The sequence below is a fragment of the Chelonoidis abingdonii genome, chromosome 3 (assembly GCF_003597395.2).
Source record: "Chelonoidis abingdonii isolate Lonesome George chromosome 3, CheloAbing_2.0, whole genome shotgun sequence".
In the NCBI taxonomy this organism is placed as follows: Eukaryota; Metazoa; Chordata; order Testudines; family Testudinidae; genus Chelonoidis; species Chelonoidis abingdonii.
In genome coordinates, this window is record NC_133771.1 from 154264206 (window position 1) to 154291809 (window position 27604).

Below are 27604 nucleotides of genomic sequence, written 5' to 3' on the forward strand. Positions count from 1 at the left end.
TTAAGGGTGTCAATGTGTTTTGTATTTGTCAGGCACAGGAGTTACAGGGAGCCATTAAGTAATCCTAACAGGCATATAGTGAGACACAATCATCATGCCAAATGCCTGCCTGCCACTGTCATGTGTTTTCTGCCTCAAACTAAGGTCATTAAAGACTACAAAAATATTCCACTTGTGTGATTAACACAATTTTCATCACTCCTGATGAGGTGGTAGGGAGCAGAGAACTTTTCTTCAGAGTCAAAGGTTCTAGGGCTTGGGCCAGTGACAGATCAGATCTGAGAGGTATTCTCCTTCTAAAGCTTCCTGCTGCAAAAACCCTCTTGGGTCGTCATGAACCAATGATCCGATCCTTTCCTGCTTTTAAACTATAGTCAAATGTCAGCCCTTGTTCTACTTGCACAGGAAGGCAATGATTACGAATCCTGCATGCCCCAGAGGAGCAGATGGTTGCTTGCTCACTGGAGACAATGCAGAATGCTAAAAGGAGAGATGCTTAGAATCAGGGTGTTGCCTGAAGAGCTGTGACCTATTGGTTATGCAAGTTCCACTGTGCCTCAGTGATTTAAACAAACAGGCCTCTGCCCATAGTTGATGTTATTCATTAGCAAGGGATGTCCAACACGAAAGGGGATTTTGCACCACTTAGGGCCCCTCTTCCAGATGGGCTTAGCAGATCTGACTGACCAGCGGGTAAGATACCTGTAAAAACAGAAGCAGAAAAGCACCTCAAATTTGAGACCGATAACTGAGAAAAGGCTTTGGCTAAAGCTGGGGTGACCACTGCCTCTTTTTTAATATAGAGGCAAGGATTATGAACACCAGAGAGCCCAGTAAGCAGAGCTCCCCATTGGATCAAGAAGGATCACTGAAAGGGAGCACTGCATCCTGGGACTCATAGGCTGTACCTCTGTATAGAAGACAATGGCAACTGCCATGAGCTCCATTCTGTGTAAAGTAGGTGCAGGCTCCTGGCAAATTGTCCATCTGATCCTGTTTGGCTAAGTTTGAGCATCCAGTTCCTTTACTGTATCAAAAACCAACTCTAAATTCATCCCCCCCGTTCCATCTCACTGGGAAGACACCAACTCCATAGCCAGCCTGAATAAGGCAGGCCCAACTCAGCTGAAAGTCTCCAAAGGTGTCAGTCTGTTTTCATTAGGTAGGCAGCTATTTCTCCTGGGATTCTGGTCAATTAATTTATACACATACATTTGTTGTGATGTGCTTATATAACTGTTCCAACTTGCTAGTGCAGGAAACCAGAACTTGCAATGCAAAAAGTGCTGGGAGTGGAATTACAACTGCAAATATATCGCAAGAGCAACTCCTAGCGATTTAACGGACTAAACTGGATTTTTACAATTTGAACTTTACATCTTATACACAAGATGGAATTTCATGCCCAGTGTCAGCTAGCAGGGATCTAATTCAATGTCTGGGAGGCCTGGAATTTTGTTGCCCTTCAAATCTTTCGCTACTGGTAGGGAGGGAACAGAAGTCCTTGAGGAAATATGTTTTGTCAGGCATGCTCTGAAGCAAAATTCTGATGTAAACCATTCTTGGACAAATTAAAATTTGGAACAGACTGGTAAGCTTTTTGCTCTACAATGTTGTTTGCTGCTCTCTGCTGAGTAATCATGTGATCTCAGTGTGACTCCAATCTGTTTCTCTCCCCCCCCCCCCCCTAAAAAAAAAGAAAAAAAAAAAGAAAAGGTTTTGTTGCCTCTTATTTGCATCATGTGTGAATTTATATGTTAAGTGCTTTGGGCAGAGGCCATGTGCAATTTATATGTATAGCAAGGCATCTACTACATGCTTGGGAACTGTAAAATAAATCTCACAGTGCTGGGTGGTTATGGACTACATGAAAATAGCACACATTTTGCCAGCACTTTTCTTCCTCAAGGTTCCCAAAGAACTTTACAAATAGATTGTGTTTAAAGATCTCTGCTACTGAAACAAAGTTGCCTCTTAGCTGCTTTTCAGGCAAATAAAGAGATTTAGGCTTTCCCTGGAGGAGCTTACCACTAGAGCAGACATGAACATGTACAGAGGAGACAACAAGAAGGGGGTGAGAATGGAAGGGAGAGTTGCACATCATAGAATCAACTCACTTGTTCTCATTTGCATATACTGGATTAGTCCCTTTCTATGGTTAATCTTATACTGGTGCATTAGTGGAGCCTTTAGGACAGGAAGTTAAGGAGATTCCCATATTCAACTGAAAATGCAGGCAGGATTTAGAGCTACCAAAAGCAATTACCAATTTGGAATTTTGCCAGAAACTGGGTTAATGCTATTTCTTTTGGGAGAAGTTCTACAGGATCTTTAATGAGCACAAAGGGACAGGTCCTTATTTTTACATTTCATCTGAACTGCAGCCATCCACCTACAGTAAGCTCCGATGAAGTGGAACTTAAGTTATCGGGAAAGAGGAGGAAAATCCAAAATTGTTTCAATGCACCACAGTGTGCCAAGTGCAGTTTTGATCACCTGACCATTCACTTACGGGAAAGAGCTCCTGTGATAACAAATGATCTCACTAGAAGAGGGAAGCATAGTTAATGTCGGAGATATACATCAATGCTGTGTGCACGTTTAGACAGCCGGTGGCTTTAAGAAATCCCTGTTTCCATGTGGGTGCTGGAAGCGCACATCCCAAATCGGCATAGGAAAAAAGGATTTAGTAATGGCCTGATTTTAGAGCTTTTGTTATTTCTCCTTTGAGCAGGTCTAATCCAGCCCTCTGCTCCAGCCCTTTGGCTTCCTTTGAGGACAGCAGGCTGGGGCTTTTCACTGTTAGCTGAAACAGACATTTGGACGCTCTCCCTTCCTGGAGCAGTTTGCTTTTACTGTTTCTAAAGCTTGCTTTGTCCAAAACTCAGTTTTGACCTATTTTGCTTGCTGCTTTTTACTTTGATGATCCTGCAATGGCAAAAAGCAAGCAATGCCCTGAGGCCCGTGAGCAGCCACTTTGCCGCAAAGCACCTTTCCTACTCTCTGCCTAACCTCATTCCCACTCTTTGATGCTATAATGCACTCATTTTCGATCAGGTAGGAACACAGAGGGGAAAGGCCATGGAACCTGTCCAGCACCTGGAGTTTTCAGGCTAATTCTGGTTTCTGAGCACAATGCTTGGTTTGATAATTTGTGCATCCCATTCCACTCAAGTTTTCTTATTTCCCATTACCACTGTATGCAAACACTAGGGTCCATTGTAGGGAGGGTCTTTGCTCTCCCTTACACTTCACACAGTCACATTTTCTTAACCATGTCAGTGCTGCCAGGGCAGAGCTTAGAGTCTGACGTGACTTGGAGTGTGAAGGGACAAAGCATTCTGCATTCTCAAAGTAGTCACAAACTTTTAGCCACACGAGTGCCAAAGGGGGCCATGACTACCAGTCCTGGAAAGAGGTTTGGGAGAGGTGTGTGCGGGTAGCCCCATGTCACAATCACCACTATGTAACAATGTGTGGTGGGGAGTGAGCAGCTTGCAAAGCTAGTTTCAACCCTGCTGGGCGTCTGGCAAGAATGAGAAGTACGAAAACAGCTGCAGTTGGTAACCTGTGGTCTTTGGGGCACCTTGAGCCATCCCAAATTGCGATGGCGCAGGGAAGTCAGGTTCCAGGGTTCAGTCTGTGACAGGGACAAGCCTACAAGTTCCATTATCCAGACACTGCTGCTTAACACTAAGGAGTGGGCTAGGGTGAGGGAAATGACTTGCACATGGGGCAGCTGCGGCCCTGTGTGCAGCTCAAGCAGGAGCCATCCCGGTGCAGCTCAAGGCTGAACTTCTGAACCCTGACTGAACTTTTTCAATCTGGCGCTTGTTTGGATTAAGAGCAGAGGGCTTGAGCCTGTGCAGGAAACACTTTATCAAACTGCTGGCAGGGCTGCCTCCTCCTTGCCATGTCCCCTTCCCAGGATGCCTCTTAGCTTCCACTCACCTGAGGCTGCTCTGGTTCTTTGTTGTTGAACTCATAGTCTACACAGAACATAGGGAACAAGGCTACAAGCTTTCAATGTAGGTGAGAAGACACATGCCATGTAAGTTAAGTGCTGATAACAATAAGAAGCTAGAGTCAGCTTCCAGATTGTGGAAAGGGGTGTCTGCAGGAGACACACTAATCCCAGCAAACACTTCCTTCTAGGAGCTTAGCAGCCAGTTGCTACTAAGTAATCTGCTTTTTACATGACACAGGGCAACTTCTTTCTCCAAGAGACAAAGAAGGACTAAGACTAGGGAAGAATAAGATGGGAGCTATCTGCACCCAATACTCTTGACTCCAAGCCTTATAATGCCTCCTTCTGGCAGGAAGGTGGAAATGGAGTAGTTGTGAGCTCTCCAAATCCAGCTCTTCTACCCCATAATCCACAGCACCTCCCACTGGCAGAGAGCAGGCCCTGAGAAGCTACGACCTACAGTCACAACTGTAATCCCTATACTAGTTTATGGAAGGGATGATTTCACAGAGTTTTGCTTTAAGCAATATTTAGGTCCTGACCCAATGAGCAGCCAGTGCAGTTTCCACATAAAAGTGACTCCAAACTCTGCCTCTGGAATGGCCACTGAGGTCAGAACAGCAATCTCCCCCACTTGGCCTCTAACAATTTATATACTGGAAAGGAAGCTGCCAAATTAGTGAGGTTTTCTAATCTTGAAAGCAAGGAGGGAGGTTTGATCTGCAGCTGCTCATGACAGCTTCCCAGACTGTTCTGGTGTGTGTGGCCTGCACACATGGCTCTGGAATTTCTGAATGCAGACTGCAGTTGCACATGGTACTGGAAAAGCCTTACAAAAATCTCTCTCTCGAGCTGGCCGTTAAAAAATGTTGTTGCTGCAACATGTAACTGCTCAGCACATGCCAGGTGAAAGCATAACAAAGGCATAACTAGGTATAATGTGATGAAATTAAGAAAAGAAAAATGCAGGTTGAAGATCAGGGAACAATCCCTGACAGTGAGGGATCATCTCCTTAGACTGTGGAATCATCTCAAGGAGGCGGCAGAAGCCCTAAACTGGGCAAAGCACTATAAAGTGCCCTGTAGGGAACAATTCTGCATTGCCAGGAGATGGAGCTGAAGGCTTTTCTACAACATGATACTATGGGCAGAGGCATCACTCCAACATGCGATGAAGCGGGGCAAAGGGCACAACAGTTAACACACCCTGTTACACTCTGGCCACCAAAACGTGGATACCCGACAACAGTATTGCTACAATGGGCCCTCAGCTGGTAAAGCAGCTAACGGATGGCATTAACAAGCTACTACTGTCAAGAAGCTACCAAACAGGAAGCAAAGAGGATATGAGAAATACAGAGAGAGGTCTCTCACCTGGGCAGTATCTGGACAACAGGGAGAAGATCACAGCCACAGAGTGCTGCTTAGACCCAGACCTTCTCTCTCTGCCTCAGCTGTTAACCATAAGCTATCACAGCCTGAGTAGGTATCTTACACACTTGCACTAGACCTGCTTCTACCACTGTCACTTCTCAAACACCTCCTTAAGAGTTAAAGCCCAGAGGGCTCTCCCAAATCCTGAATGCAGACTCCTCCTTATGCAGCGTAGTGTGTGTAACTGAAAACAAACTAGGGGGTGTGGGTCACCATTTCCTAGTGATCCAATCCTCAGTGCATGCTCTGCCACACACAAAATGTGGGCAGCAAGAATGGGAACAGTTAGTGCCATCACCACCACATTACTGGGAGCACCCTGAGTGGGCAAAGGGGATGCTGCAAGTGACCTGCTGGAAAGAGGAGCTCAGATCAAGGAGGGACTCTTATCACGCTTCAGGGAAGGGACCGGCGAGGAGAGGTTCACACATCAGGTAACAGAAGGGGACCACTTCACAGTCAAGAGGAAACAGGGCTTTTGTTTTCCTGAAGAACAACAGATATGTGAGACACAGCACCATGTATGTGCAGGGAGCATACTTGTGAAACATTTTATGGAGGGACAAAGGGGACAGGGCAGGCTGGGTGCTAAACACACAAGTTATAATCACTGGGCCAAGAGGCCAGCGGCCAGGGGTAGGTCTACTCCCATTACCTTACAACAGAGGTCATCTTGCTTGACTGAATTCCTTACAGTAGCACTTGGCAAGCACCATCAGAGCCTTCACCCAGATGAGATCAGAAGGCAGACCCTGTGCTAAGAAACAGGGTCACTTCAATTGACAGGGCAAGTGGAATTTGGGCACAGCATGCTGGGAGACATAATATCCTTTCTGAGATGACCTGAAGTGTAGCAGAAGAAAAGTTCAGGGGCTGCTGCTGTGCAGTCCCCAAAGTTAGTTTGTGAGAAGCCAGAGTCTGACAACTGCCCAATAAGCTGTCCTTTGCTCGTTGCCTCAGGAACCCTTCAGCCCGTCCCAAGAGCTGGTCTTCCACTCCATCTCAGCAGGTAAGGAAAGAAGAAGCTGCAAATGCCTTAAGAACAAAGACTATGTCTTGGGACCATTTGTGCAGATGGCTTTTCATGGGAAAGTCCTTTGATGAACAGCCCTTTGAGAGGCTCCATGGAGCCATTTGGCCAGGGCCTCAATGTAGAAGCTCATTTCAGGGGAGGGAGGGAGAAACAAGGGAGTCTTGCATTGGTCTGGTCTGCAGAAACCTCCAGCTGATGCTGATCTGAGCAACACTGATGGGACTCTGGAAGGAACCATGCGTTAAACCTCCTCTACTTCCCTTGAATGAAGCCATTTGCCTGATTCCTGGCAATCGCACACTGAAGCTTAAGTTCAACTCTTGGAAATAGGATTTAGAGCCTCAGTCCAACCTTTAGCAAAGATGCTGGGCTGTGACTCCTACTTAGGGAGGAGAAAGATCCATGAGGATGGAATGAAACCACTGTTATACTGATCAGCAAGGGTGCCTGGCTTTTGACTTAGTAGACCTACCCCTGGCAGGTCATTACCAACAGTGAATCTCTTCTGACCCGAGGGAGGGTGTATAGGAATCTAACACCAACCTTGTCATCTCAGGCAGCAGTCCTGAGCCTGTCACTCCAGTAGCCAATGAGAGCACTTACTCAGTCTAAGCCTCAAGATGACCCAGACTGGCTGTTTGAGAAGCGGTTCAAAGCACCAAACACCTTCACATCCAGCTCAAGGTAACATTTCCCCTTCTCATACATGAGCCCAGGTCATCCTCCCTGACACCCTCTTATGGAGCTCTCTGGTGGCCACGTCCAGAGCTAGACAGTCTCTTCCCAGCTCTCTCAAAAAGAGACAGTGGGACAGGGGTGGCCAACCTGAGCCTGAGAAGGAGCCAGAATTTACCAATGTACATTGCCAAAGAGCCACAGTAATACATCAGCAGCCCCGCATCAGCTCCCCCGTCCCTCCTGATCAGCTGTTTTCTGGCGTGCAGGAGGCCCTGGGGGAGGAGCGAGGGCACAGCAGACTCAGGGGAGGGGGTGGGAAGGGTTGGAGTAGGAGCAGGGCCTGTGGCAGAGCCAGGGGTTGACCACTGAGCACCCCCCAGCACACTGGAAAGTTAGCGCCTGTAGTTCCAGCCCTGGAGTTGGTGCCTATACAAGGAGCCGCATATTAACTTCCAGAGCCACAGATTGGCCATCCCTGCAGTGGGACATTTCTACAGCTAGGGCAAAGAGCCAGACAGGACAAGAGGTGGCTGAATGGGCTGCTTATCTTTCCGCATAGGGGAGCGAGGAGAAGAATTTCAGGAGCAGAGGAGGGTGAGCACATATAACTGCAGATAAGATACTAACAGAGACACACTGTCCCTCAGCTTGGAGCAAACCTCTAACCCAGGGATTGGCAACCTTTGGCACGCGGCCCGTCAGGGAAATCCGCTAGCGGACCGGGATGGTTTGTTTACCTACAGTGTCTGCAGTTTCTGTCGATCGCAGCTCCCACTGGCCGTGGTTCACCGTTCCAGGCCAATGGAGGCCATGGGAAGCGGCAGCCAGCACACCCCTCAGCCTGCGCCATTTCCCGCAGCCCCCATTGGCCTGGAACGGCAAACTGTGGCCAGTGGGAGCTGCGATCGGCCGAACCTGTGGACGCTGCAGGTAAACAAACCATCCCGGCACACCAGCGCATTTCCCTGATGGGCCGCGTGCCAAAGGTTCCTGATCCCTGCTCTAACCGCCACATGGAGACAAGACTTTACTCTTCACAGAACCACAAAGCTCTCCATCCCTATCGTCCTGCCTCCTGTTCAGGAGATTCAGAGAAGGAACTACCATGTGAAAAGAAGAGGCCAATGCAAGTTCCTGAGACAGAGATGTGTGGTACAGGGGCAGGGGGATGAGGGGAAACAACCTGCAACAGAGCAACCATGTGGTGGGAAGGGGATGAAAATCAGAGGGAGCTTGACATTGCTAGGCATCTGAGCAAGCTGCTCTTCTCCCAAAGTCTGCAGCTCTGGTACCCCCCCAGAAGTTAGGCACCACATCACTCCTCACCTCCCTTCCTCTTGGCTTTACTTCCTCATATCTTCCACATCCCACCCACCTGCCATCTTCCTTCAGCTAAAGACCAGAAAGACACTTTACAGAGCTCATGAACTGATGCCCCTTTAGCCAGAGAGAGAGGTCACTGCAGAGTAATGCAAGGCGCTTTGCCTTCCTGCTTGTCCCATGTACTGCTAAGAGGCCAGCCAGGCCCAGCTGATAGCATTTCAATAGCAGAGTCAATATGCTGCAGCAGTGACAGGCAGGGAGAATGTTGTTTTTAACACTGTTCACACAGTAGTGGGGTGGGGGGAGAGAGACACAGCCAGCACTACAGGAAGAGCTAGTTGAGTTCTGTGGCTACCTAGGCTGGTTTTAAGATCCCTGGAACTTGTTCACTTGTCTCCCTCGCCTTGGAAGAAGAACTGCAGGGCTTTAATAAATGGACAGAGAAGTTGTCTGGTGTCACTGCAGCTCCTGTCGGGGTCTCTGTAGAAACTTTTTGCAAGGACACCCCCAGTGAATCCCCATGGATGTCTCCAAGGCTATAGCAGCAATGCCAAAGGGAATTAAGGATCTCATTCAAGTAGGGAGGCACCTGGAGAGGCCAGGAGGCTGTGCTAGCAAGGACCAGAGCACTCAGCTCAGCAGTCCCCTCAGGGGAAGATGAGAGTAGGGGCTACTGCTCTTGGGGAACTGATAAATACACCACTGAGCTGTGTGAGACAGAGTCGGCTGGGAAAAGCCAGACCCTTCTGCTCTGCCTCTCACTGCACAGCCCCCCTCCACACAGTCTCAGGCCCCTCTCAAAGCACAACTGACCCCTCCCCAGGCTGGCACTTTGAAACGCAATTGGCTCAAAGACAGCAAAGTGACAAGTCAGATGATCTGAGGGGTCCTAATGTTATACCTCAAAGGCTTTGTGGGGAAACTGGTAAAGGCTCCTCAACTCTCACTGCACTGACTGCAGGTGGCTGAGTTTACTCAAAGGTCCCAGGCACCTAACTCACTATGGACAGGATCTTAGGTTCCCCACCACCACAGGATCTGAGCACAACCCACATACTTGTGGATATTTGAGGAACTTCACAGATGGGGGGAAATCAAGGCAGAGAAATTAAATGAGTTGTCCAAAGTCAGGCAGGGAGCGCGTGCTTGAGCCTGGAACTAAACCCAGGTCTCCCAAGTCCCAGGCCAGTGTCTTAACCACAAGCCCATCTTTTGACACTGCTGTGTACCACAAAGGGAAAGGGAGGTGGCCATTTGGGCAGGAGGAAGGAAGCGGTTAAAGTCTTTTGCCCTGTGCAGCGCTGGCTGCTGTTCCAGAGAGTGATGTGGGAGGCACAGGTGGGGGTAGGCACGTGGCCAAAGCTCTCACAGCGCTGCAGCAGCCGAGATACGGCAAGACTCCAAAAATGCAGAGCTTTTTACCTCCAGCAGTTAGAAGAGACAATATCTAAGCAGCATTCCTGAAATGCCCTCATTGCAGTCCCCCAGCTCCTAGCCTGCCTCCCTCAGCTTCATCCTCATCTTCCCCAATCTCCAGTCTGATCTCTAAATCCCAATCCTGCCTCTTTCACAAACTGCCAGCTCTTCTCAAGTCCCTGCCTGCCCCAGCTCTCCCTGCCTTCCCTTCCCTAACTCAGTCCCAGCCCCAGCTCTGATACCTTTCTCCTCCCACTGCAGAGCGAGGCGACAGTGATCCAGTAGGGAGCACTCAGACACCAAGTCCCAAGCTTGGTTCTCAGGGGTGCTGTGCTGCCAGATGTATATGGAGGTACCCATTTGAAGAGCCCACAACATAATTAGTAGAAGTCAGGGTGCTAGCCCTGGAGCCTTGGTTGCAATTGCTGCACTTCACCCCAGATGTGCTGGATATGCACAATTAATAAATAATCTCAAAGAGGTTTAAGATATGGAAATGTGAGGTATTTCAGAGCCCAATATCTGAGGGCCATATCCTATACAGACTTCCACTGTGGAGACCCTGACTGTCTGCACACAATCTGATCCCTGCTGACAGCACAGCGTGGGTATGTCTACACAGCAATTAGACACCCGCAGCTGGCCCGTGCCAGCTGACTCAGGCTCGTGGGACTTGGGCTGCGAGGCTGTTTAATTGCGGTATAGACATATGGGCTTGGGCTGCAGCCCGAGCTCTGGGACCCTCCCACCTCGCAGGGTCTTAGCGCCGGGCTCCAGCCCAAGCCTGAATGTCTACACCGCAATGAAACAGACCCTTAGCCCAAGCCAGCTGTCATGGGCCAGCTGGGGTTTTTTAACTGCAGTATAGGCACACCTCCAGTGGCCTGGCAAACCCCAAAGAGCTGCCCACCAAGTCTCAGCTAGAAAGCCAGGCCCAAATCCCAGGAGTCTCAAGCCACCCTGAGATTTGGAGTCTAAACTCTCCCAGCAACAGGCCCATGGCCTCTGGTAACCCCACAACTCTCTAATGAAGGTTCATAAACCGCTTTGACATCTCCATGGAAACAGAGTGTGAGGTCATAAACAGGAGATTAGCACCTCCCAACAGTGAGGGAGGCACAGAGGGTTTTCAGTTCTCCCATCAAAGGCCAGGGGGCTGAGCAGCACAGGGCGGGGGGGGGGTATATTGAGGGGGGAAGGAGGAGGGAAAGAGAGCTTGTTACACAGGAAGGGCAAGCTGAGGTGAATGACAAACTACAGGCAAAAGGGAAAAACGGGGAAAAGGCAAAGAGTGCAGCATGCCTATAACAAGCTCCTTTTGCCTGCCCTCTGCCACCCACTGCTATTGCCCACCATGGGCTTCTCTGCATCCTGTCTAGCTGAGAGATTTGTACCAGCAGTCCTCACTACAGTAGCCTCCCTGCACTATTGCCAATTACGGGGAAGCCGGTGGGTTTGAGGGAAGGAGAATGTATCTCATGTGTACCGCAGTTTCTCAACTCTGTGTGGAGGTTTGGATCAGGTATGGTTAGTTGTGGAGCACCTTGAAGTATTGGCAGGCCAGAGCATAGTGACGGAGCCTCACTCATTATAGGTCCTGAATCCAGGCTGACTTCACTGCCTTAGGCTTGTTTGGAGGCAGAAATGCCCTCCCATCTCCAGTCCCCTTAAAGGCAAGAGCAAACTATTCACCTGTTGAGCTTGGGTTTCTTGGAAACATGCCCTTCAGGAAGCAGCGGCCTGTGGTTTGGCAGCAAACCTGAAATGGGAAAGGAAAGATGTGAGTTTTTGCATTGTTCCCTTGCTAATAGCTACAGTTATACCACTCTGAGATCCCATTACAACTCACAAGCTAAGCAGCCTGGTTAGTATTTGGATAGGAGATCGCTAGAGAGAGCCCAAGGGGCTATAATGGAAGGGGCATTCTTCCTGCCGAGTCAGTATTGAACCAATACCCTAATACAGGCAGGGGTACAGTGCTGCTGGAGGTGCTGTATTTGAAATGAAATATACAACTGAAGAGCTGACCACTTGTGGTCACTAAACATCTCACGGTGCTGTTTATCAGAGTGAGGGCACCGACATCTAACCAAATTTCAGCTGAAGGATTACAATCTGCCTCTTTGAATTCTCTCTGCATTTTAATTTGAATATAGCATGGGAGAGCAGGCATAATGGCTAGAGCAAGCAAACACTTAGGGGACCTGAGATCCATTCCTGACTGACACCTTGCTCTGTGACCTTGGGCAAGTCACTTCCCCATCTCCGTACATTAATTTGAAATCCTCAGATGAGTGGGGTTATATGCCAAACATTACATTCACTTCCTATCCTGAACACTTGTGGCATGCTGCTATGCATAAATTGTTGTTTTGTTCCATCTCAGAGATCACTGAGACATGAAGGAACAGTTACTTACTGGATCCCTCGACTACATGTTTAGTTCCCTTGGAATTCAAAGCCCACAGTAGCTAAGAACTCCTAAGAGCAGGCTGGGAGGGGCAGTTGTGGGACCCACGCTGGCTACATCATCTCAAAGAACCACAATAACTGCAGGGTAAATAACCACTCTCTTTTCAAGAACGTGTCAATGTGGAGCCCACTGCAGGCAAGAAGTATCTCCTATGGATAGTCGAAATAAAATACATATACGTATAGCATTTCATCAGTAGATTTCACAGTGCTTTACGAAAGGGCTTTTCCTCATTTATAGAAGAGGGAACTGAAGCACAGAGAGGTGACACAACTTGCCCAAGGTCACCCAGCATGCCAGTGGGAACAGAACCCAGGCTTCCTGAATCCTACTGTTATTGTATCCACTAGGCAACACTGCCTCCATGGAATTCCATCTGCAACGATTGGAGTGCTGCTCTCCTGAACATGGCATCTGACCTAGCAGCTAAGTCCAAGGCACAGCGCTTGACAAAAGTCAGTGGGTTACTCTACATGAGATCTCTGACATTGGCACATATCTGAAGCAGGCAAAACAAGTCATTTAAAATCTGGTGGAGTAAGTCTTGATATTCAGTGGGAAAGGTACAGCGGCCAGTGATGGAGGCAAGTGTTCCATCCTGAATCTGAGACAGCATATGTATTTGTTCAGTCTCTTCAGGTCTAGGACACAGATCAGACATCCCTTCCCTCTTTAGGATAAAGATGTACTGCAAGTAGAAGCCTCTACCCCTGTACTCCTGTGGAACTTCTTCTACGGCTCCTAGATAAAGCAACAAGGCCACTTCTTTCTGTAATAAGCTCTCATGAGATGAATCCCTGAAGAGGGATGGGGAAGTGAGTGAGATAATCATGGACATGGTTCCCAACACCCATTTGTCCAAGGTGATATCAGACCAAGACCAATGAAGTGGGGCAAGCTGGGTCCTGAAGGTAGTTGCTAGCACCTGATTGATTCTGATGTGGCCCATGACATTCCCATCAAATTTGCTATTGGAGTGATGAGGAGGAGTAGGTGATGAAGGAGGCAGATGAAGGGCACCTCCACAGGTACTGTGAACATTTCTACTGTTGGAAGTCCGGTTGTCTACTGTGGGAGTAAAGGTGAGCCCATTGCCTTTGTTGGGGTTGATATTTGTAGGAATTCCTACTGGTGTATGGTGTGTAAATCCTCTGGGATCTGAGGGTGGTCTGATTCCTTTAGGGAGGTAGAGCCTAGTCCTTGAACTGAAGAGCTCCATTTCCTCGAATGGGAGATCTTGAATGGTATCCTACACCTCTCTTGGTACCCTCCAGGAAAATAGCCATGAGGTTAGTTTCCTGATCACAAATGTAGCCATCAACCTTGTGGCTATGTCCAAGGCCTGTGTGGCTGCCACCTGCAGAGCTCTCCTGGCAACTGTCTGGCCTTCCTGGCCTCCCTTCAGCTCCTTCTCAGTATCTTGAAGCAATTTAGGCAAAAATGGATCATCCTCTTCCAAGTCAGGAAATTGTATTTGGCAACTTATGCCTGGTAATTTGCCATATGTAGTTGCAGTGAAGCCAACAACATGCTTTTTGCCTGAACAGATTCAATGTTTTGGGCTCTTTGTCATCAGGAGTTCCTTTCACGGACTTGGATTTTTCTTATACTGCTGTGACTACTCATGGCTCATGGTTTAGGTGGAAGGAAGAAGGCTCAAAATTCTTTAGGGCCACTGGGTAGCGTTTCATCACCCTTTTGGAGGTTGGTTGAAAGGGCTTTGGGCACTTGGTAATAAGGGGTCCCAAAACAATACGAACCCACTGGCAGCTTAGTAACTTTGGTGGTTGCGGTGGTGGGAAAGGAGGAAGGTATGTTCCCTCCCCAAAGTGGTTACTACTAAATAAAGGGGTCTGGGGCTTGTTCCCAGACAGGACTCGTTACCTGCTCGGTGAGCCATTTGTACGCACACTGCAACTTTCTTATGCTCCTCCAGACAAAGATCTGTGATCCTACGGGGCAGCATCCCTCCATCAGAACGGATGAACTGACTCAGCAATAAGACATCCTAGGGAAGCAAGGGAAGAAGGCAGAATGATCAGTGCCAGAGCTGCACCAATGGCTGTAATTCTTAGGTGCTGATACTGCCCCAGTGCTACGTATGAGAAGTTCAAAATTATTCCTTCCGGTGTATATTATCTGGGATTTTGTCAGCAACGAATTTCACCTGCCATTGTGTAGCCTATTGGCTTAGCTTTATTAGGTCCTCTGAAGTTGAGTCTTTTATAGATTAATTCATGTAAATCATTGTGTCATCATCCATTTTTGCCATGTTACCATTCACTGCCGTTTTCAGACTATGGACCAAATATAATCTGTCGAACATCCAGATATACAAAGATATAGTTTTACAAAACATGCAGGAAGATATTTTCCACCATGTTTTTGACTGAGTGGAGAACTGATCTTTAGCTCATCAGGAGCTGTGTACACAGATGTCTACGCTCATACGTTAGGCCACATCTGGGTTTTCCCCTGTAAACTGAGCACAGGATTTTCCTCTACTGTTTATTCCTCAATTCTTTATCCAATTTCCCAAGGTGGAGCTTCTGTCATGTCCCTTTGGGGTGGGGGGCAAAGGGGGATTAGTCCAAAATCTAGTAAATCTTCTCAGGAGTAAGTGCTTCATAAGAGAACTGTACCGTAACTAATAGAACTAACTTTCAGCCCTTTGGCTGCATGCACATTAGGAAGGACTGTTAGAGCAGCGACAAGGAAAGGAAGTCTTGTTACCAGAGAGCACTGAGAGCAGGTTGTGCGTTCAGCCAGGGTTCAGAGATCTTTGTAGACTTCACTGCTGTTGACCTTTCAGATTAAAAGCTACAGAAGTGCAAGGCGTTATTTATAAAACACAATTTAAGTGGTGTATCTCCAGGATCTGGTAACATCACATAACAGGGATGACGGAGCTTTAGACACAGCAGCGGCAGCTGCTGCACGGGGGTCCATTAGCTGTGCAAAGGGCACAGCCCAGCATTCAGAGATATGCTTTTCATTTCCACACGCAGCACAACAAATGCTAGCACACCGCTCAGACCAATGCAGACACACCCCTTTCACATGCTGATATCATATGTTATCCCATGGGTCCACTGGAAATGCTGGGCTTGTTTTTCTCAATCTGCTGGAAGTTTCCCACTGCCAGACTCACCAAGCTAGTTGAGAGTTTATTTCTCTGCTGCTGCTGTAAACATTTCAATATTTTGGGTGGAAAGAGCATGCACATGTGGCTTGCAGCCTGGGAGAGACCTGTCAGCAGACATTCCCCATGCCCAGCCTGAGAGAAATCAGGGCCAGATGGAAGAGCACTATACACACTTCCATACCTGCTGGTGCAGGCAAACTAGACCTCTGCTATGGGCTGAGCCTATGCAAAAGCCAGTATATCTAGCTATCAAGGTTTATATCCCACACCCACCACTATGGTATTGAATAGACTTGATTCTGAAATAAACGGACTGTAGCACTGGTTCTGGGAGCTATTGCTCATGCTAGATCCTCTCAAGTTCTGTTGACGTCAACAGAAACTGAGTCTAGAGCTTTAAGTCACACTTTCTCTACTACATAAAGGCACTTGTGCCAGAGTATCCAAGGTGCCTGCCACTGACTCCTCCTCATCTACAGTTCCTGTTCTCCGGCTCCATTCTAACCCTCTTTTTCAGACCCAGTCCCTTTTAAAATTAAAAGTTTAGGCAACTTAATGCTGATATAAGGGACCTGACCAATAACTCTGTGGACTGATGATTTATCCACACAACAGGGACAACATCCCTACCAGTGAGCCTAGGTGCTAACCCAGAGAGACCATCTAAGGACAAAAGGAAAGCTCAGTGTCCATGTCCCAGCCAATCTCCGACCTTGGCACTGAGGCCATGACAAGAGGGCTAACTACTGTCAGCTGGACTGGTGGACATTGGACTGACATCTGTCAAAGGCAATGACTTTTGGCCACTGCTGATGGGAGCTGGATTTCATTGACTGAACCAGGGTGAGACGCCACATCCCTTTCCCCAGCTCTTTCAGCCATCCAGTTCTCTGTGTTGCCAATGACTTGGCTCCACCACCCAATACTGAAAGACCTTGTGTCCATAAGGGAGAAGAAGGGTGCAGCTCCAAATGCCCAGGGTGTGAAAACTTTCCTAACTGCTTTAAGTAGCCTGTTTTATTGTTCCTTTATATGTGTGGGGTGGGGGTGGGAGAGGGAGGGGTAGGAGAGAGGAGAGAGTAAATAGTAATTTTTAGGCTGTTCCAGTATTTGCAGCAATGAAAACCTTAAGTAGGCCACAGCCTTTTACGTGGCATGTTCTAAGTGTGGGACACCCCTGCACCCAGGGTGTGCTTGGTCCAAGGGCTTTCTCACATTACCACCACACCCTGTGGTGTCACAGGGTTGATATCAAATGTTTCCATGCAAAGAAAGAAAAAAGGGGAAGGGGAGATAGATGCTCTTTATTTATTGTCCTGCCAATCAGGAGAGTCCATGCCCCAATGTTAACCCAGCCCAATGCTGTCAACACCAATCAGCTTCTCTCTCGTGACGGTTATTTCTTTATTGAAATCATCTATGTCCCACCCATTTCTGCCTTACAAATTATGCTCAAGGTCATTTGGCTTAAAGTGCTGCATATTGGCGAGAATCTTATGATGACTTCGGAAGGGTCCTAAGTGTAACATGCTAGGTGCCTCGCCCAGAATCCTTACCCAGATGCATCCCACCCCTAGGGAGAGGGCAGATAGAGACAGCCAACTTTGGGAGGATAGGGAGGAAAGGTGAACAAAAACGTAAAGGGGTTAAAGAAGAAAAGAAGTCTGGCAAGGTTACATGTTGCCGTCATGTTCCATGAAATTAACTTTCTGTGCTAGTGGGGAGCCAAGACTGTAACCACAGATTTGCTTTAATCACTGGACAGCTCCCGGGAGAGGTCGGACCCAGATTCCCACCCTTGTAATCTGTAGCATCTGATGAAAACAATTTGGACTGAATTAATCTGGGGCTAACAGGCAAAGGCTGCAGTTCTGTCTCCCCTGTGTGCTGCCAAAGTACGACATATTTACTGCCTGCTCAGACTAATGGTGTTCAAAGCAGAGAAGGAAAAACAAGTTTACCCTTCCCTACAAAGGGTGGATAAACTGGATAAAATACATAAAACCAAGTCTGAATATTGCATTCCCTTGAATGGGTGGCCTGCTGAAATGCAGCACAGACCCAATATCTGCAACCCCCTTTGAGAACTAAGACTGAATGCTAGTTATGCACATTTCATCAAAATCTCCATTCACTTTGAGAACAGTTCTGTTTGTACAATGAAACAAGCATGGGTTTGTACCAGACATATCTGTCAGTTGTTACTTTGAGATGCATAAGAATCAGTTTTCTTTCATTACTCCTGGAAGCTTTACACCATTCTCCAGACATTGTATATCAGGTATATTTGGGGGCTGAGACTTCTAGGCTGCAGGTTCTAATCTAGCCTAAGGTTGATAGTAACTAACTGAAATTGGTTTTCATCTCTAATGGCTATTAGGTAATGAACTAGGGTGTCAGTCAATTTCCTAGTGGACAAGTGTCCGCATCTCTAGAGCCCTGCGTGAACACAAAATTTGTATCTGGATCTGGTCCACAAAAATGTTTCATGGATATAAAGTGGATATCCGCAGATCTGCAGGGCTTTAGAAACAAAATCTGTATCTGCATCTGATCCATAAAATTGGTCTGTGGATATCTGTGAATTTGCAGGGCTCTACCCATCACATAAACCACTATCATAACTGGTACTAACTGGCCCAATTGCTGGGAACTTCAGTAGAATCCAAGGAATGAATGACCAATGGAGGCTGTCCCCCTCCAGGGCAGGGTTGAGGAACACTGGTAAGGAGGCCTGATGGAAGCTTGACCTGTTTATCTGACAGTAAAACTAAAATCACTTATTGTACCACTGCCTCAGGCTCCACTAACAGAGATGTTAGAGAAGTAGTAGTCCTGAAGTCATCTCTTCCATCCGCCCACCAGGAGCCAATGCAAGACTTCCCTGTATTATAGTGCTTTATCCAGTCCAATCGTGTGTGCCCCCAGCAATGGGGCTCACATGCTTTTCTTTGCTTTACAGCTGAGTGGTATCTCATAGATTCCTAAGCTGTTAAGGCCAGAAGGGACCATCACAATCACCTACCCTGATCTCCTACACATTGCTGGCTACAGAACCTCACCCACCCACTCCTATAATAGGCTCCTAACCTCTGGCTGAGTTACTGATGTCCTCAAATCATCATTTAAAGACTTATAGTTACAGGGGAAGACTTCAAGTAACAGAGGCCACAAGACTTCCCTGAAATAATTCCTATTTGAACTAGAATCTCTCTTTTAGAAAAAAACATCCAGTATTGATTTCAAAATTCCCAGTGATGGAAAATCCACCAGAACCCTTGGTAAATCATTCCAATGGTTAATTACCCTCACTGTTAAAAATTTCAAACTCTTTATTTCTCATCACTCACTACTGCTGTGGCTGGGAAGCATAACTGAAATTTTTCTGGGGGCAAAAGAAGCATTTATTCCACCCAAACACTTCAAAATTTGAAAAACCATGACTGATACAAAGTCTAGACATACAAGAGACATACTGAAAGAGAGATTATTTACAATAGAACTCAAGTTACTCTTCACAACTCCAATCAGTCCCACTGAAGTAAGGCACGCCTCCAGCTGTGGATTTGTCATGATCCGCTACTGCTCTGATTTACCAATCCACACCATCCCCCTAATCTTTCTCCAGCCTCTCCTTTGATTTGCAGCAAGAGAACTGGTTATATAACCCAAGACTCACATTCATTCAAAGGCCAAAATGACTGCCGTGATGGCCTACATTCCCAGCCTGCTTCCTGAGACTAAGAATGCAAACGTTCACATGATGGCTCCCGAGATTCCAGCCAACCTTCTTAAAACAAGGTGAGCTTCCCTGGCGTTCAGTTTTCACCTCCCTCCAGAAGATTAGTATCTAAGGACCAAATTGAATGCCAGTATGGGGCAAACTGCAAGCACACTGACCAGCCTAGCTGAATTACAGCCCTAATCTTAAAAGAGGATCATACCTTTCATCCAGTGATGGGACCTACAGTGAACTCTGATATTAGAACTCTACTCTTGGGCTCTAAAGCCACAAACAGCACAACAGCCTTATCTACAACTACCTCTGTGCTTCCAAGTAGCCCTTTTATCCTCACCAGTGGCAGAACCTCCTACCACAGAGAGCGCTAGAAAGTGATTCCTAATATTCATCTTAAATTTCCCTCTGCGTAATGAGGTCTCACTGCTCCTTGTTCTACCCTTCGCTGACAATACACGTTTGTCCCCCTCCCTTGGTGATCAAAGTGTTTTAGATTACTACCTACCCAGACTTGGGTTAGAGTGCGGGTGCTGGGGGTACTGGTGGCCTGTGCTATACAGGAGATGAAACTAGATAATCCTCATGGTCAATTCTGGTCTTAAATGCTAAAACCCCATTTTATTTGCTGCATTTGATGGGCTGAATCTTTGTTATTTCCTGGCTCTCTATGCAATATCCACAGACTACAGTGTTGAGCACATTAGAAGTCTATTGATTTTTAATTTCTCTAGGCTCTTAAACTTCGATCCATGAAACTCTTTCTGGTGACCTGATGAAAGCTAGTTGTAGCTGGCTCCTCATTTCCAGTTGCTCAGCGCCACATAAAAACACCTAAAACCACATAACATTCTTTCCTAACATTACTTTTCTGTGTCAGCAATTGCTGTAGTTATATATTCTGTAATAATGAACTGGAGAAGAGTTCCTTCAAGACAATCTTTGCATTAAAGTGTGGGCAGCACTATGAACTAGATAAGTTCATGGAGGATAGGTCTATCAATGGCTATTAGCCAGGATGGGCAGGGATGGTGTCCCTAGCCTGTATTTACCAGAAGCTGGGAATGTGTGACAGGGGATGGATCATTTGTTGATTACCTGTTCTGTTCATTCCCTCTGGGGCACCTAGCATTGGCCACTGTAGGAAGACAGGAGACTTGACTAAATGGACCTTTGGTCCGACCCAGTATGGCCATTCTTATGTTCTTATGAAAAAATCTGATCCCCGAGATGGATAGTATTTTTCTATCCTCACTGTTTGCAACTCCTCCCAATTTAGTATCATCTGCAAATTTATCATTCTATTTCCTGATTCTTCTAGATAATTACGAAGACCAGCCCAGCCATTGGACCACTTCCCTCAATCATTTCTTATTGCACTCTGCTCATAGTGTGTTCAATCCATTGATAATGCTTCCATCCTAGCCAATTTAATTTCTACAATATTACACTAGACACTATCAAATATTTTATTGACGTTTAAATCCCTCACTTACTGTGTCACTTGCGTGGAATAAGTTTTTGTTCAGCATGATTCTTCATAACCCCTCAACACTACTTGTTGCTCCTAAGTTCCGTTATTCGGTGAGTGCTCAGTGTAGTTCTCCCCTTTTGTTTGTTATATAACTAGGAATAGAGGTTAGATTTCCCAAAGGGCAATTGCCAGGACCATATTTCCCTTTCTCACGTTTATCTCATTCACTATTTTCAAATCCTTTGGTACTTCCTCAGTTTTTTATGCCTTCTCAAAAATAACTGCTAATGGAGCATTTGGTTTGTTAGTTAATTCCCTCAAGACCCTGGAGGGCTGCATGTGATCTTGACCTGCTAGTGTGTGTATAAGTCAATGTCTCTAAGAATTTCCTTACCTGCTTTTTCGCAATAGCTCATTCACAGGATTGTCATCACTACCCAATTATTCAAACTTCTTTTCCTTATTTTTTTTTGTTATGGATACATGAGAGTAGCTCAGCCATTTTAGAATCATTCTGGCTTTCAACCCCCTCATCATTAGTGGGCTTACTTTCTCACAAGTATTTATTTTCCTCCAGATGTATTTGTATCTATATCCCCCTAATCCCACTGGCATTAACTTATTCTGCATTTTTGGTTGCCTTATCTTGTAACTGTGCATTCTTGTCTGGTTCCCTTCCTTTCTATTTCTAGTACAGATTTTTTTTGTTTGGTAGTGGGGTTTTTGGCTTTATTTTTCAAATGCAGTTTTTGAAAAGCCCCTTGTAATACTACATTCTCCAAGTCTTATTTCCCATATTATGGGTTTTCAAAGGCACTTTTGGGCCTTTATTATAGGATTCTCTACTGCCTTCTGCCAGTGTATTTTAAAAATTCCTCTATAACCCTCTCACAATAGATTTCCCCCCAAAATACTTGCTAGAAATCCATTTCCTTTTATTGACAGGAAAGGAGTTTCAAACACAGAAAGGCTATTTTTGCGGACACCTCCATATCCAGGCACAACTTTGTGTAAAACAGTTATTGGGCATTTGTCATGTTTCTAAATACCTTCCCCGCCCCCTTCCCATTTTCCACCATCCAGTTATAAAGATAACTGATGGCACTGAGAAGCTTGCAGTATTTGGAGACATTACAGCTAATTCCTCTTTGGGACCAATGACTCAAGCTTTCTGAGCTACCTGGAGTCAGGAATAGGCTTGAACAAGCTGCCCAGCAGAGGGTTTACTACCTAGAGTCCAGTTGGAGGACTGATTCAATGTTGGATACTGGGGCACATTAGAAAGATAAATCCATTCCAGATCATATGCTGGGTGGCGAGGAATGCACATGTTTCCAAAGTTCTAACACAGGGGCAGGCAACCTATGGCATGTGTGCTGAAGGCAGCATGCGAGCTGATTTTCAGTGGCACTCACTGCCCAGGTCCTGGCCACTGGTCCGGGGGGCTCTACATTTTAATTTAATTTTAAATGAAGCTTTCTTAAACATTTTAAAAACCCTGTTTACTTTATATACAACAATAGTTTAGTTATATATTATAGACTTATAGAAAGAGACCTTCTAAAAATATTAAAATGTATTACTGGCACGTGAAACCTTAAATTAGAGTGAATAAATGAAGACTCGGCATACCACTTCTGAAAAGATGCTGACCCCTGTTCTAACATATCCTATCCCTTCCTTCCCGCTGCACGCATACTACTCCAGACCAGATATGAAGGATCCAAAGGAGGGCTGTGTGGTAGGCCATGTTCCCTAAACTGTGCACATTCACGGTCACACAGCAATCTTCCATGTACCACACGTCACAAACCATGCTACTTACAACTTTGACTCCGCCCCCACCTCACCATCCAGCTCCAGTTACTGCCACCCATTGTCTGATTGTTTGAGTGCTGAGAGACAATAAGGTTCTGGCCAAGGCACCCCAGCAGCAGGCAGGGCACACCTCTGCCAATGGGGAAGAAGTAACCAAAGCTGAGTGGTGTGCCACAGAGCCAGTGTCAGTGGGAATGGAATGCAGCCTGCGATTGGGCTCTGGAGTCCGTACGCCAGGGCACAACACCGCTCACTCACGGAAGGCAATGTCCCATGCCACCTGGCTCTGGTTACTGCCTTCACATTGGCTGTGGGAACTTGGAGCTTTTCTGACGTGGCCAGCCTTGCGCCCCTCTCTCCCCCCAGCCCACAGGTCAGGTCACACCTCTGCCAATGGGGAAGCAGTTACCAGAGCTGGGTGGTGTAATGGTTGAACCCCTTCCCTGCTGGCATGATGGAGGAGCAGCCTGTCAAATTCAAATTGCATTGCGACCCGATGACCCAACGCATGGGGTCCAGCTGCTCCCAGTCTCTGCCTTCACTCTGTTCCCCCATGGATGGAGGCTCTACCATGTGAGGCTCTGGGAAGTTTGTAAACTGCTCAGTACAAGGAAAATTTAGAGGGCACATTGGTAATAGGACAGTAGTTAGCACAGGACTAGCCAGCTGTGTTCAGATGCTGTTCATCGAAGCCAGTTGCAGCTTTGAAGGAACTGCTCTCGCACAAGGGTTTTTCACTAAACCTTAAGGAGGGGGAGATGGAGCTGTGAATCTTTATTCTGCCCAGGAAGCTAAAAGAATGGCAGGCTGTGCAGTTTAGTAGCAGCATCAGTACAGCTTTGAGAATAACATTCAACTAGCTAAGCGTCACCACACTTACCTCATAATTGTATTTGTGCTTCAGGTTCCAGCGACAAATGGGACACTGACCAGAAGGGTTAGGAGGAGTTGGGGTTTTGACATCTTCTATAATTTTGCCCTCAATCTGGGAAACAAGTCAGAGAATACATTGATCAGATGAAGAGCCCATAGTTCAGGCCTACGTATACATTTGGGGTATGCAGGCTTATCGCTCAAGTTCCAACAGCTTACTCAGCACTGTATAAACGTCAGAAAGTCCCTGTACTAAGCTGATTCTAGTCAGGTACATACAGAACAAGCATTTCAGATGTACATAGGAGCTGGCACAAGTCCAAAAAGTCATTAGGGCCTGGTAAGTCTTGATCGGTGGATTTGTGTTGAGTAGTGGAGAGCTCAATTAATTCGAAGCCCTCCTATTTTGCAGACATTTCATATTACTTTGTAGGTAAAAAATCTGGAGAATTCAGACTGAGCTGTCTACTTCTGCGAGTGCAAGGTAGTAGTGATGGGGACAAATCCTTAGTGTTTGAGTTTGGGTCGATGTCGCCCAGTGAGCTGTTGGGAATATTTCATGCCACAGTCTGTGTTTTGGACCAATGCCCTTCTTGCCCAGTGAAGTACAGTTAAACCACCGTTGGCAGAATCTCTCAGTACATATAACTTTTATTAAGGAAGCTGTTGCACAGCTGGATGACTCTCAAAAATCATCGCTTGATATTAACAATCTAGCCAAACACAGGCCAGCATCTAGTATTCTGTTCTTTGTCAGTCTGGGTCTAGACCTGGTGACATTAAACACTGCACTGACTCATTTGATAAACAATTCCATCCTGGTAATAGATAAAGATCTAGCATCCATGTTGACTTATTACATCTATCAGCTGTCTTTGATACTGGGGACCACAAGGTGTTGTTGACTTGTCTGTGAACCCTAGAAAAGAGCCACATGCCCTGAGTGGCTTCAGTCTCATCTCTTGGGAGAAATTTCAGAAGGTATTTTTTGGCTCCGCTACACCTGATTAATCTTATGTAGGTTTCTGTGTTATCACACCATGTTTTCGTGGGCTGATAAGACCCAGCACATTCTCATCCATACGTGGTAAATACCTTTCTCAATGTTTGATAAAGATCGGAATACAGATAAAGGCTAGCTGTCTGAGGCAGAATCCAGAAGAGACTGAAGTGATGTTGGTAGGATGGGTGGAAGATATGAGGAAGACTATGTCTGCCTCTTAATTGATGCTGCGCGCCCATTATTTGTTGAGAGTTTCCTCTCTGTGGACATTGATAGATCTCCAGTTGCTATTAAGAGATTATGTAGCAGAAATTATCAGCATCTCCTTCCCCCAACCATTTACATCTGGCCACGAATTTGTGACCATTCCTTTCAAATAAGGATCTTGCTACTGTGATTTACGCTTTTGTTACCTCAAGTCTAGTTTACTGAGAAATGCTCTGGATGGAGCCTGGAAGTTGAAGACTGTGCAGATTTCAGTAATCCACTTACATGAAAGTCCCTTGTTTTTGAATGGAGACGCTTTTAGTAGGGTGTTCTCCCTGAGGGGCTTCCAACATTAGAGTTCATTTCTCCATTTGGCCTGAAATACCATTGATCTTTTGACCTTCTGGGCATGGTGCTGGTTCATCTTTTTCTCCAGATTTTTGCAGAAAAGCATGCTGAGTGCTGGTGCACATGGACTTGAGGGTAGGAAAGAGAGAGATGGTCATCCATCCCCCAATTCCCATGGCTGCGGATTGGTTTTACTCTTGTTGGTACAAATGGTAAAAATACAAACAATTTCATTTTACGTTATATAATGAAACAAATCTAAAATAAATATAAAAACTCCAACCCAGTAAGGTGCTCAGATTCCAGTCAATACATGATATCTAATGTAAAAATAACCAGAAAAGAAACCCAAGCTTTTTAGAGAACACACTTTTTGGTAAGTGCTGTCTTGCCAAATCTTGTCTACACATCACTAGCAAAGAAAGGATGATTGTAGGCCACCTTTGAATTCATCCGATCACTCCTACTTATACCTGCTGGTAATATAACAAATTGCTCTCCTTTTTGGTGTTTGCCTTCTTCCTGATCTAGAAAACGGACAGGATCTCAAGTCCACTGAGGGCCCCAATACTTAGGGAAGGGCTGGAAGGACTTTGGCAAGCTAAGATCCCATAAGCCTGTGTTCTTGTTCTGAGAAAAGGATGTTATGAACTTGAAACCAAAGAAAAACCCCTGTGTGGGGTCTGAAGGACTGCTCACCCGTCAGAGTCCATTTTGGAGTTAGGATGATTTCTGGTAAGGTTACTAGTATGCATGTAGGTTCTTCTATGGGTTTTAATGTTTTTGCTTTATTGCTTTTACCTTAAGAATAAAATGTGCTTGCTTATAAAGAGCTGTGTAGTATATTAACTGCGGTAATTGCACGGTTAACCATCTCTGAAGAGAATGCAAAAAAAGTCTGTTTTCTGATGGGGATATCAGAGTTTAAACTGCTCATCTTGGAAGCACCCCAGTCTGAAGGGAGAGAGATGAATTCCACCACTCAAGAGGAAAGGCTGGGGAACCAGAAGCCAAGAGTGCTCCCCTTGCTGAGGGGACTACAGGTGCTGAGCTGTGATGTAGGCTTTAATCCATACCATGTGTCCCTCATTTTCATTGACCCATTGAATATGAAGGATTCCAACCCCCTTCCATGTAACAAGTCTCCCCCACAGCCAGGACCTCCAATGTTAGCATGTACTGTATGTCCCACCTCCAGACAAAATATGCCAATGTGACCAAAAAACCTCCCGACAACTTCATCCCTGAAGTTTCTAAAGAAAATGCGTTTCTACCCATACCACAAAAATGTGGCTTTAGAAGTAGTGTGTATTGTGACTTGAAAAAAAGTAATAACTTACAACAGTTGTACTTCCTTCTGTAACTTCCACAACTGCAGAAATAAAAGATGGAAAACAAGGTCAGACATATTCAAGCTGGAACTAGTGACTTTCTTTTAATTAATAAACTGAAATTATGTACAAACAAAACATGTGGTGGACAGAAGTCAGGGATGCAAGAGTGAGTGTGACTCCCCAACAAAGCAAACATGAGGTACGAAGACTGCCAAAGGTAATGCTTTACTGGTGGGCAGTTGCAGGCAGAGTAACCACAGGAGACCAATAGGCAGAGCAAAGGGCAGGCCTCTCAAACTGGGGACCTCTCATTGCTTAATTTTTATTGTTTTGGAGTATATCTGTGGTGTGTTGAAAAGTTTTATGATTTCCTTATAATCTCTGGCTAATTCTGATAAAGGAAGACAAGAGACCCTCTTAAGTAAAAGCAATCTTAAATGTCAAGCATTTAGGCTGCCTTCAGTGTTTTTAGTTTCTCCATGGTTAAAGCCTGTGTAGGGAGGAAAGAAACTTTCTTGCCCTTCTGGCTGTGATAATCTTCAGACAGAGTACAAACACCTTGCTTTGTGAAACTAAAAGAGCAGAACTGTGATTTTGGAGGTTCTCCCATTCCTAACGATGTGAAATTAAACCTGAACCTTAATTATTGCAACTTTAATGACAACACAATTATTTCTATTTGTTTTAGAATACTTGTATGTCCCTTATCATTGCAGTAACTCAGTGGTGGACAATCATCAATGGAGTTTATCTGCACCTCCCCTTTTGAGGAAGGGAAGCATTATCCTCATTACACATCTGGGCAGATGTGACTTGTCCAAAGCCACACAAAAAGCATATGTCTAAATAAGCACTTGTGATCAGGTCTCTTGAACCCCTATCGCTAGTCTCACCCCCTCGCTGCTCGCTCACAAGCCGACCTGTGCCAGGCAGCTCGGAGGGAGCAGCACCCTACAAGTGCCAATCTCAGCCCCAGGTCGGCCGACGTGGCTGATGGGCGCCTCCTGGTTCTGGGCCCACACGCGGTGCCAGTAGCAGGAGTAGATCTTACCCTGATGGCCAGGAGCCTGCGGCCCTTCCCCGCCCGCTGCCCCCCCGCGAGACTCGCCCCCCTCGCTCTGACCAGGGCGGCGGCGCAGCGCTGGCTCCCTCCAGCTCGCGTCTTCAGGCAGGCGCGTGACGCCCCCGCAAGACTCACCCTGCCGGAGCGCGCGGGTCGGAGGCCGGGCCCAGCCGCCCCCCAGCCCCAGGAGACCAGAGACCAGCCGGCTCCAGCCACCACGCACCAAGCCGGGGGCCGCCATCTTGGGAATCGGCCCTGAGTCCCCTCCCCACCCCGCGC

General features: G+C 46.5%; 1 protein-coding gene across 1 annotated transcript; it reads right to left on the reverse strand.

Annotated features, from left to right (window-relative positions):
* Positions 1-27604, reverse strand: MRPS18A (mitochondrial ribosomal protein S18A). The gene is made up of 6 exons (XM_032770416.2): positions 27461-27604; positions 26269-26300; positions 23378-23482; positions 14209-14332; positions 11544-11610; positions 1-702 (listed from the first exon to the last, which is right to left on the reverse strand). Exons 1-6 carry the CDS (start codon positions 27564-27566, stop codon positions 558-560), a joined length of 579 nt encoding a protein of 192 aa, XP_032626307.1. The 5' UTR covers positions 27567-27604; the 3' UTR covers positions 1-557.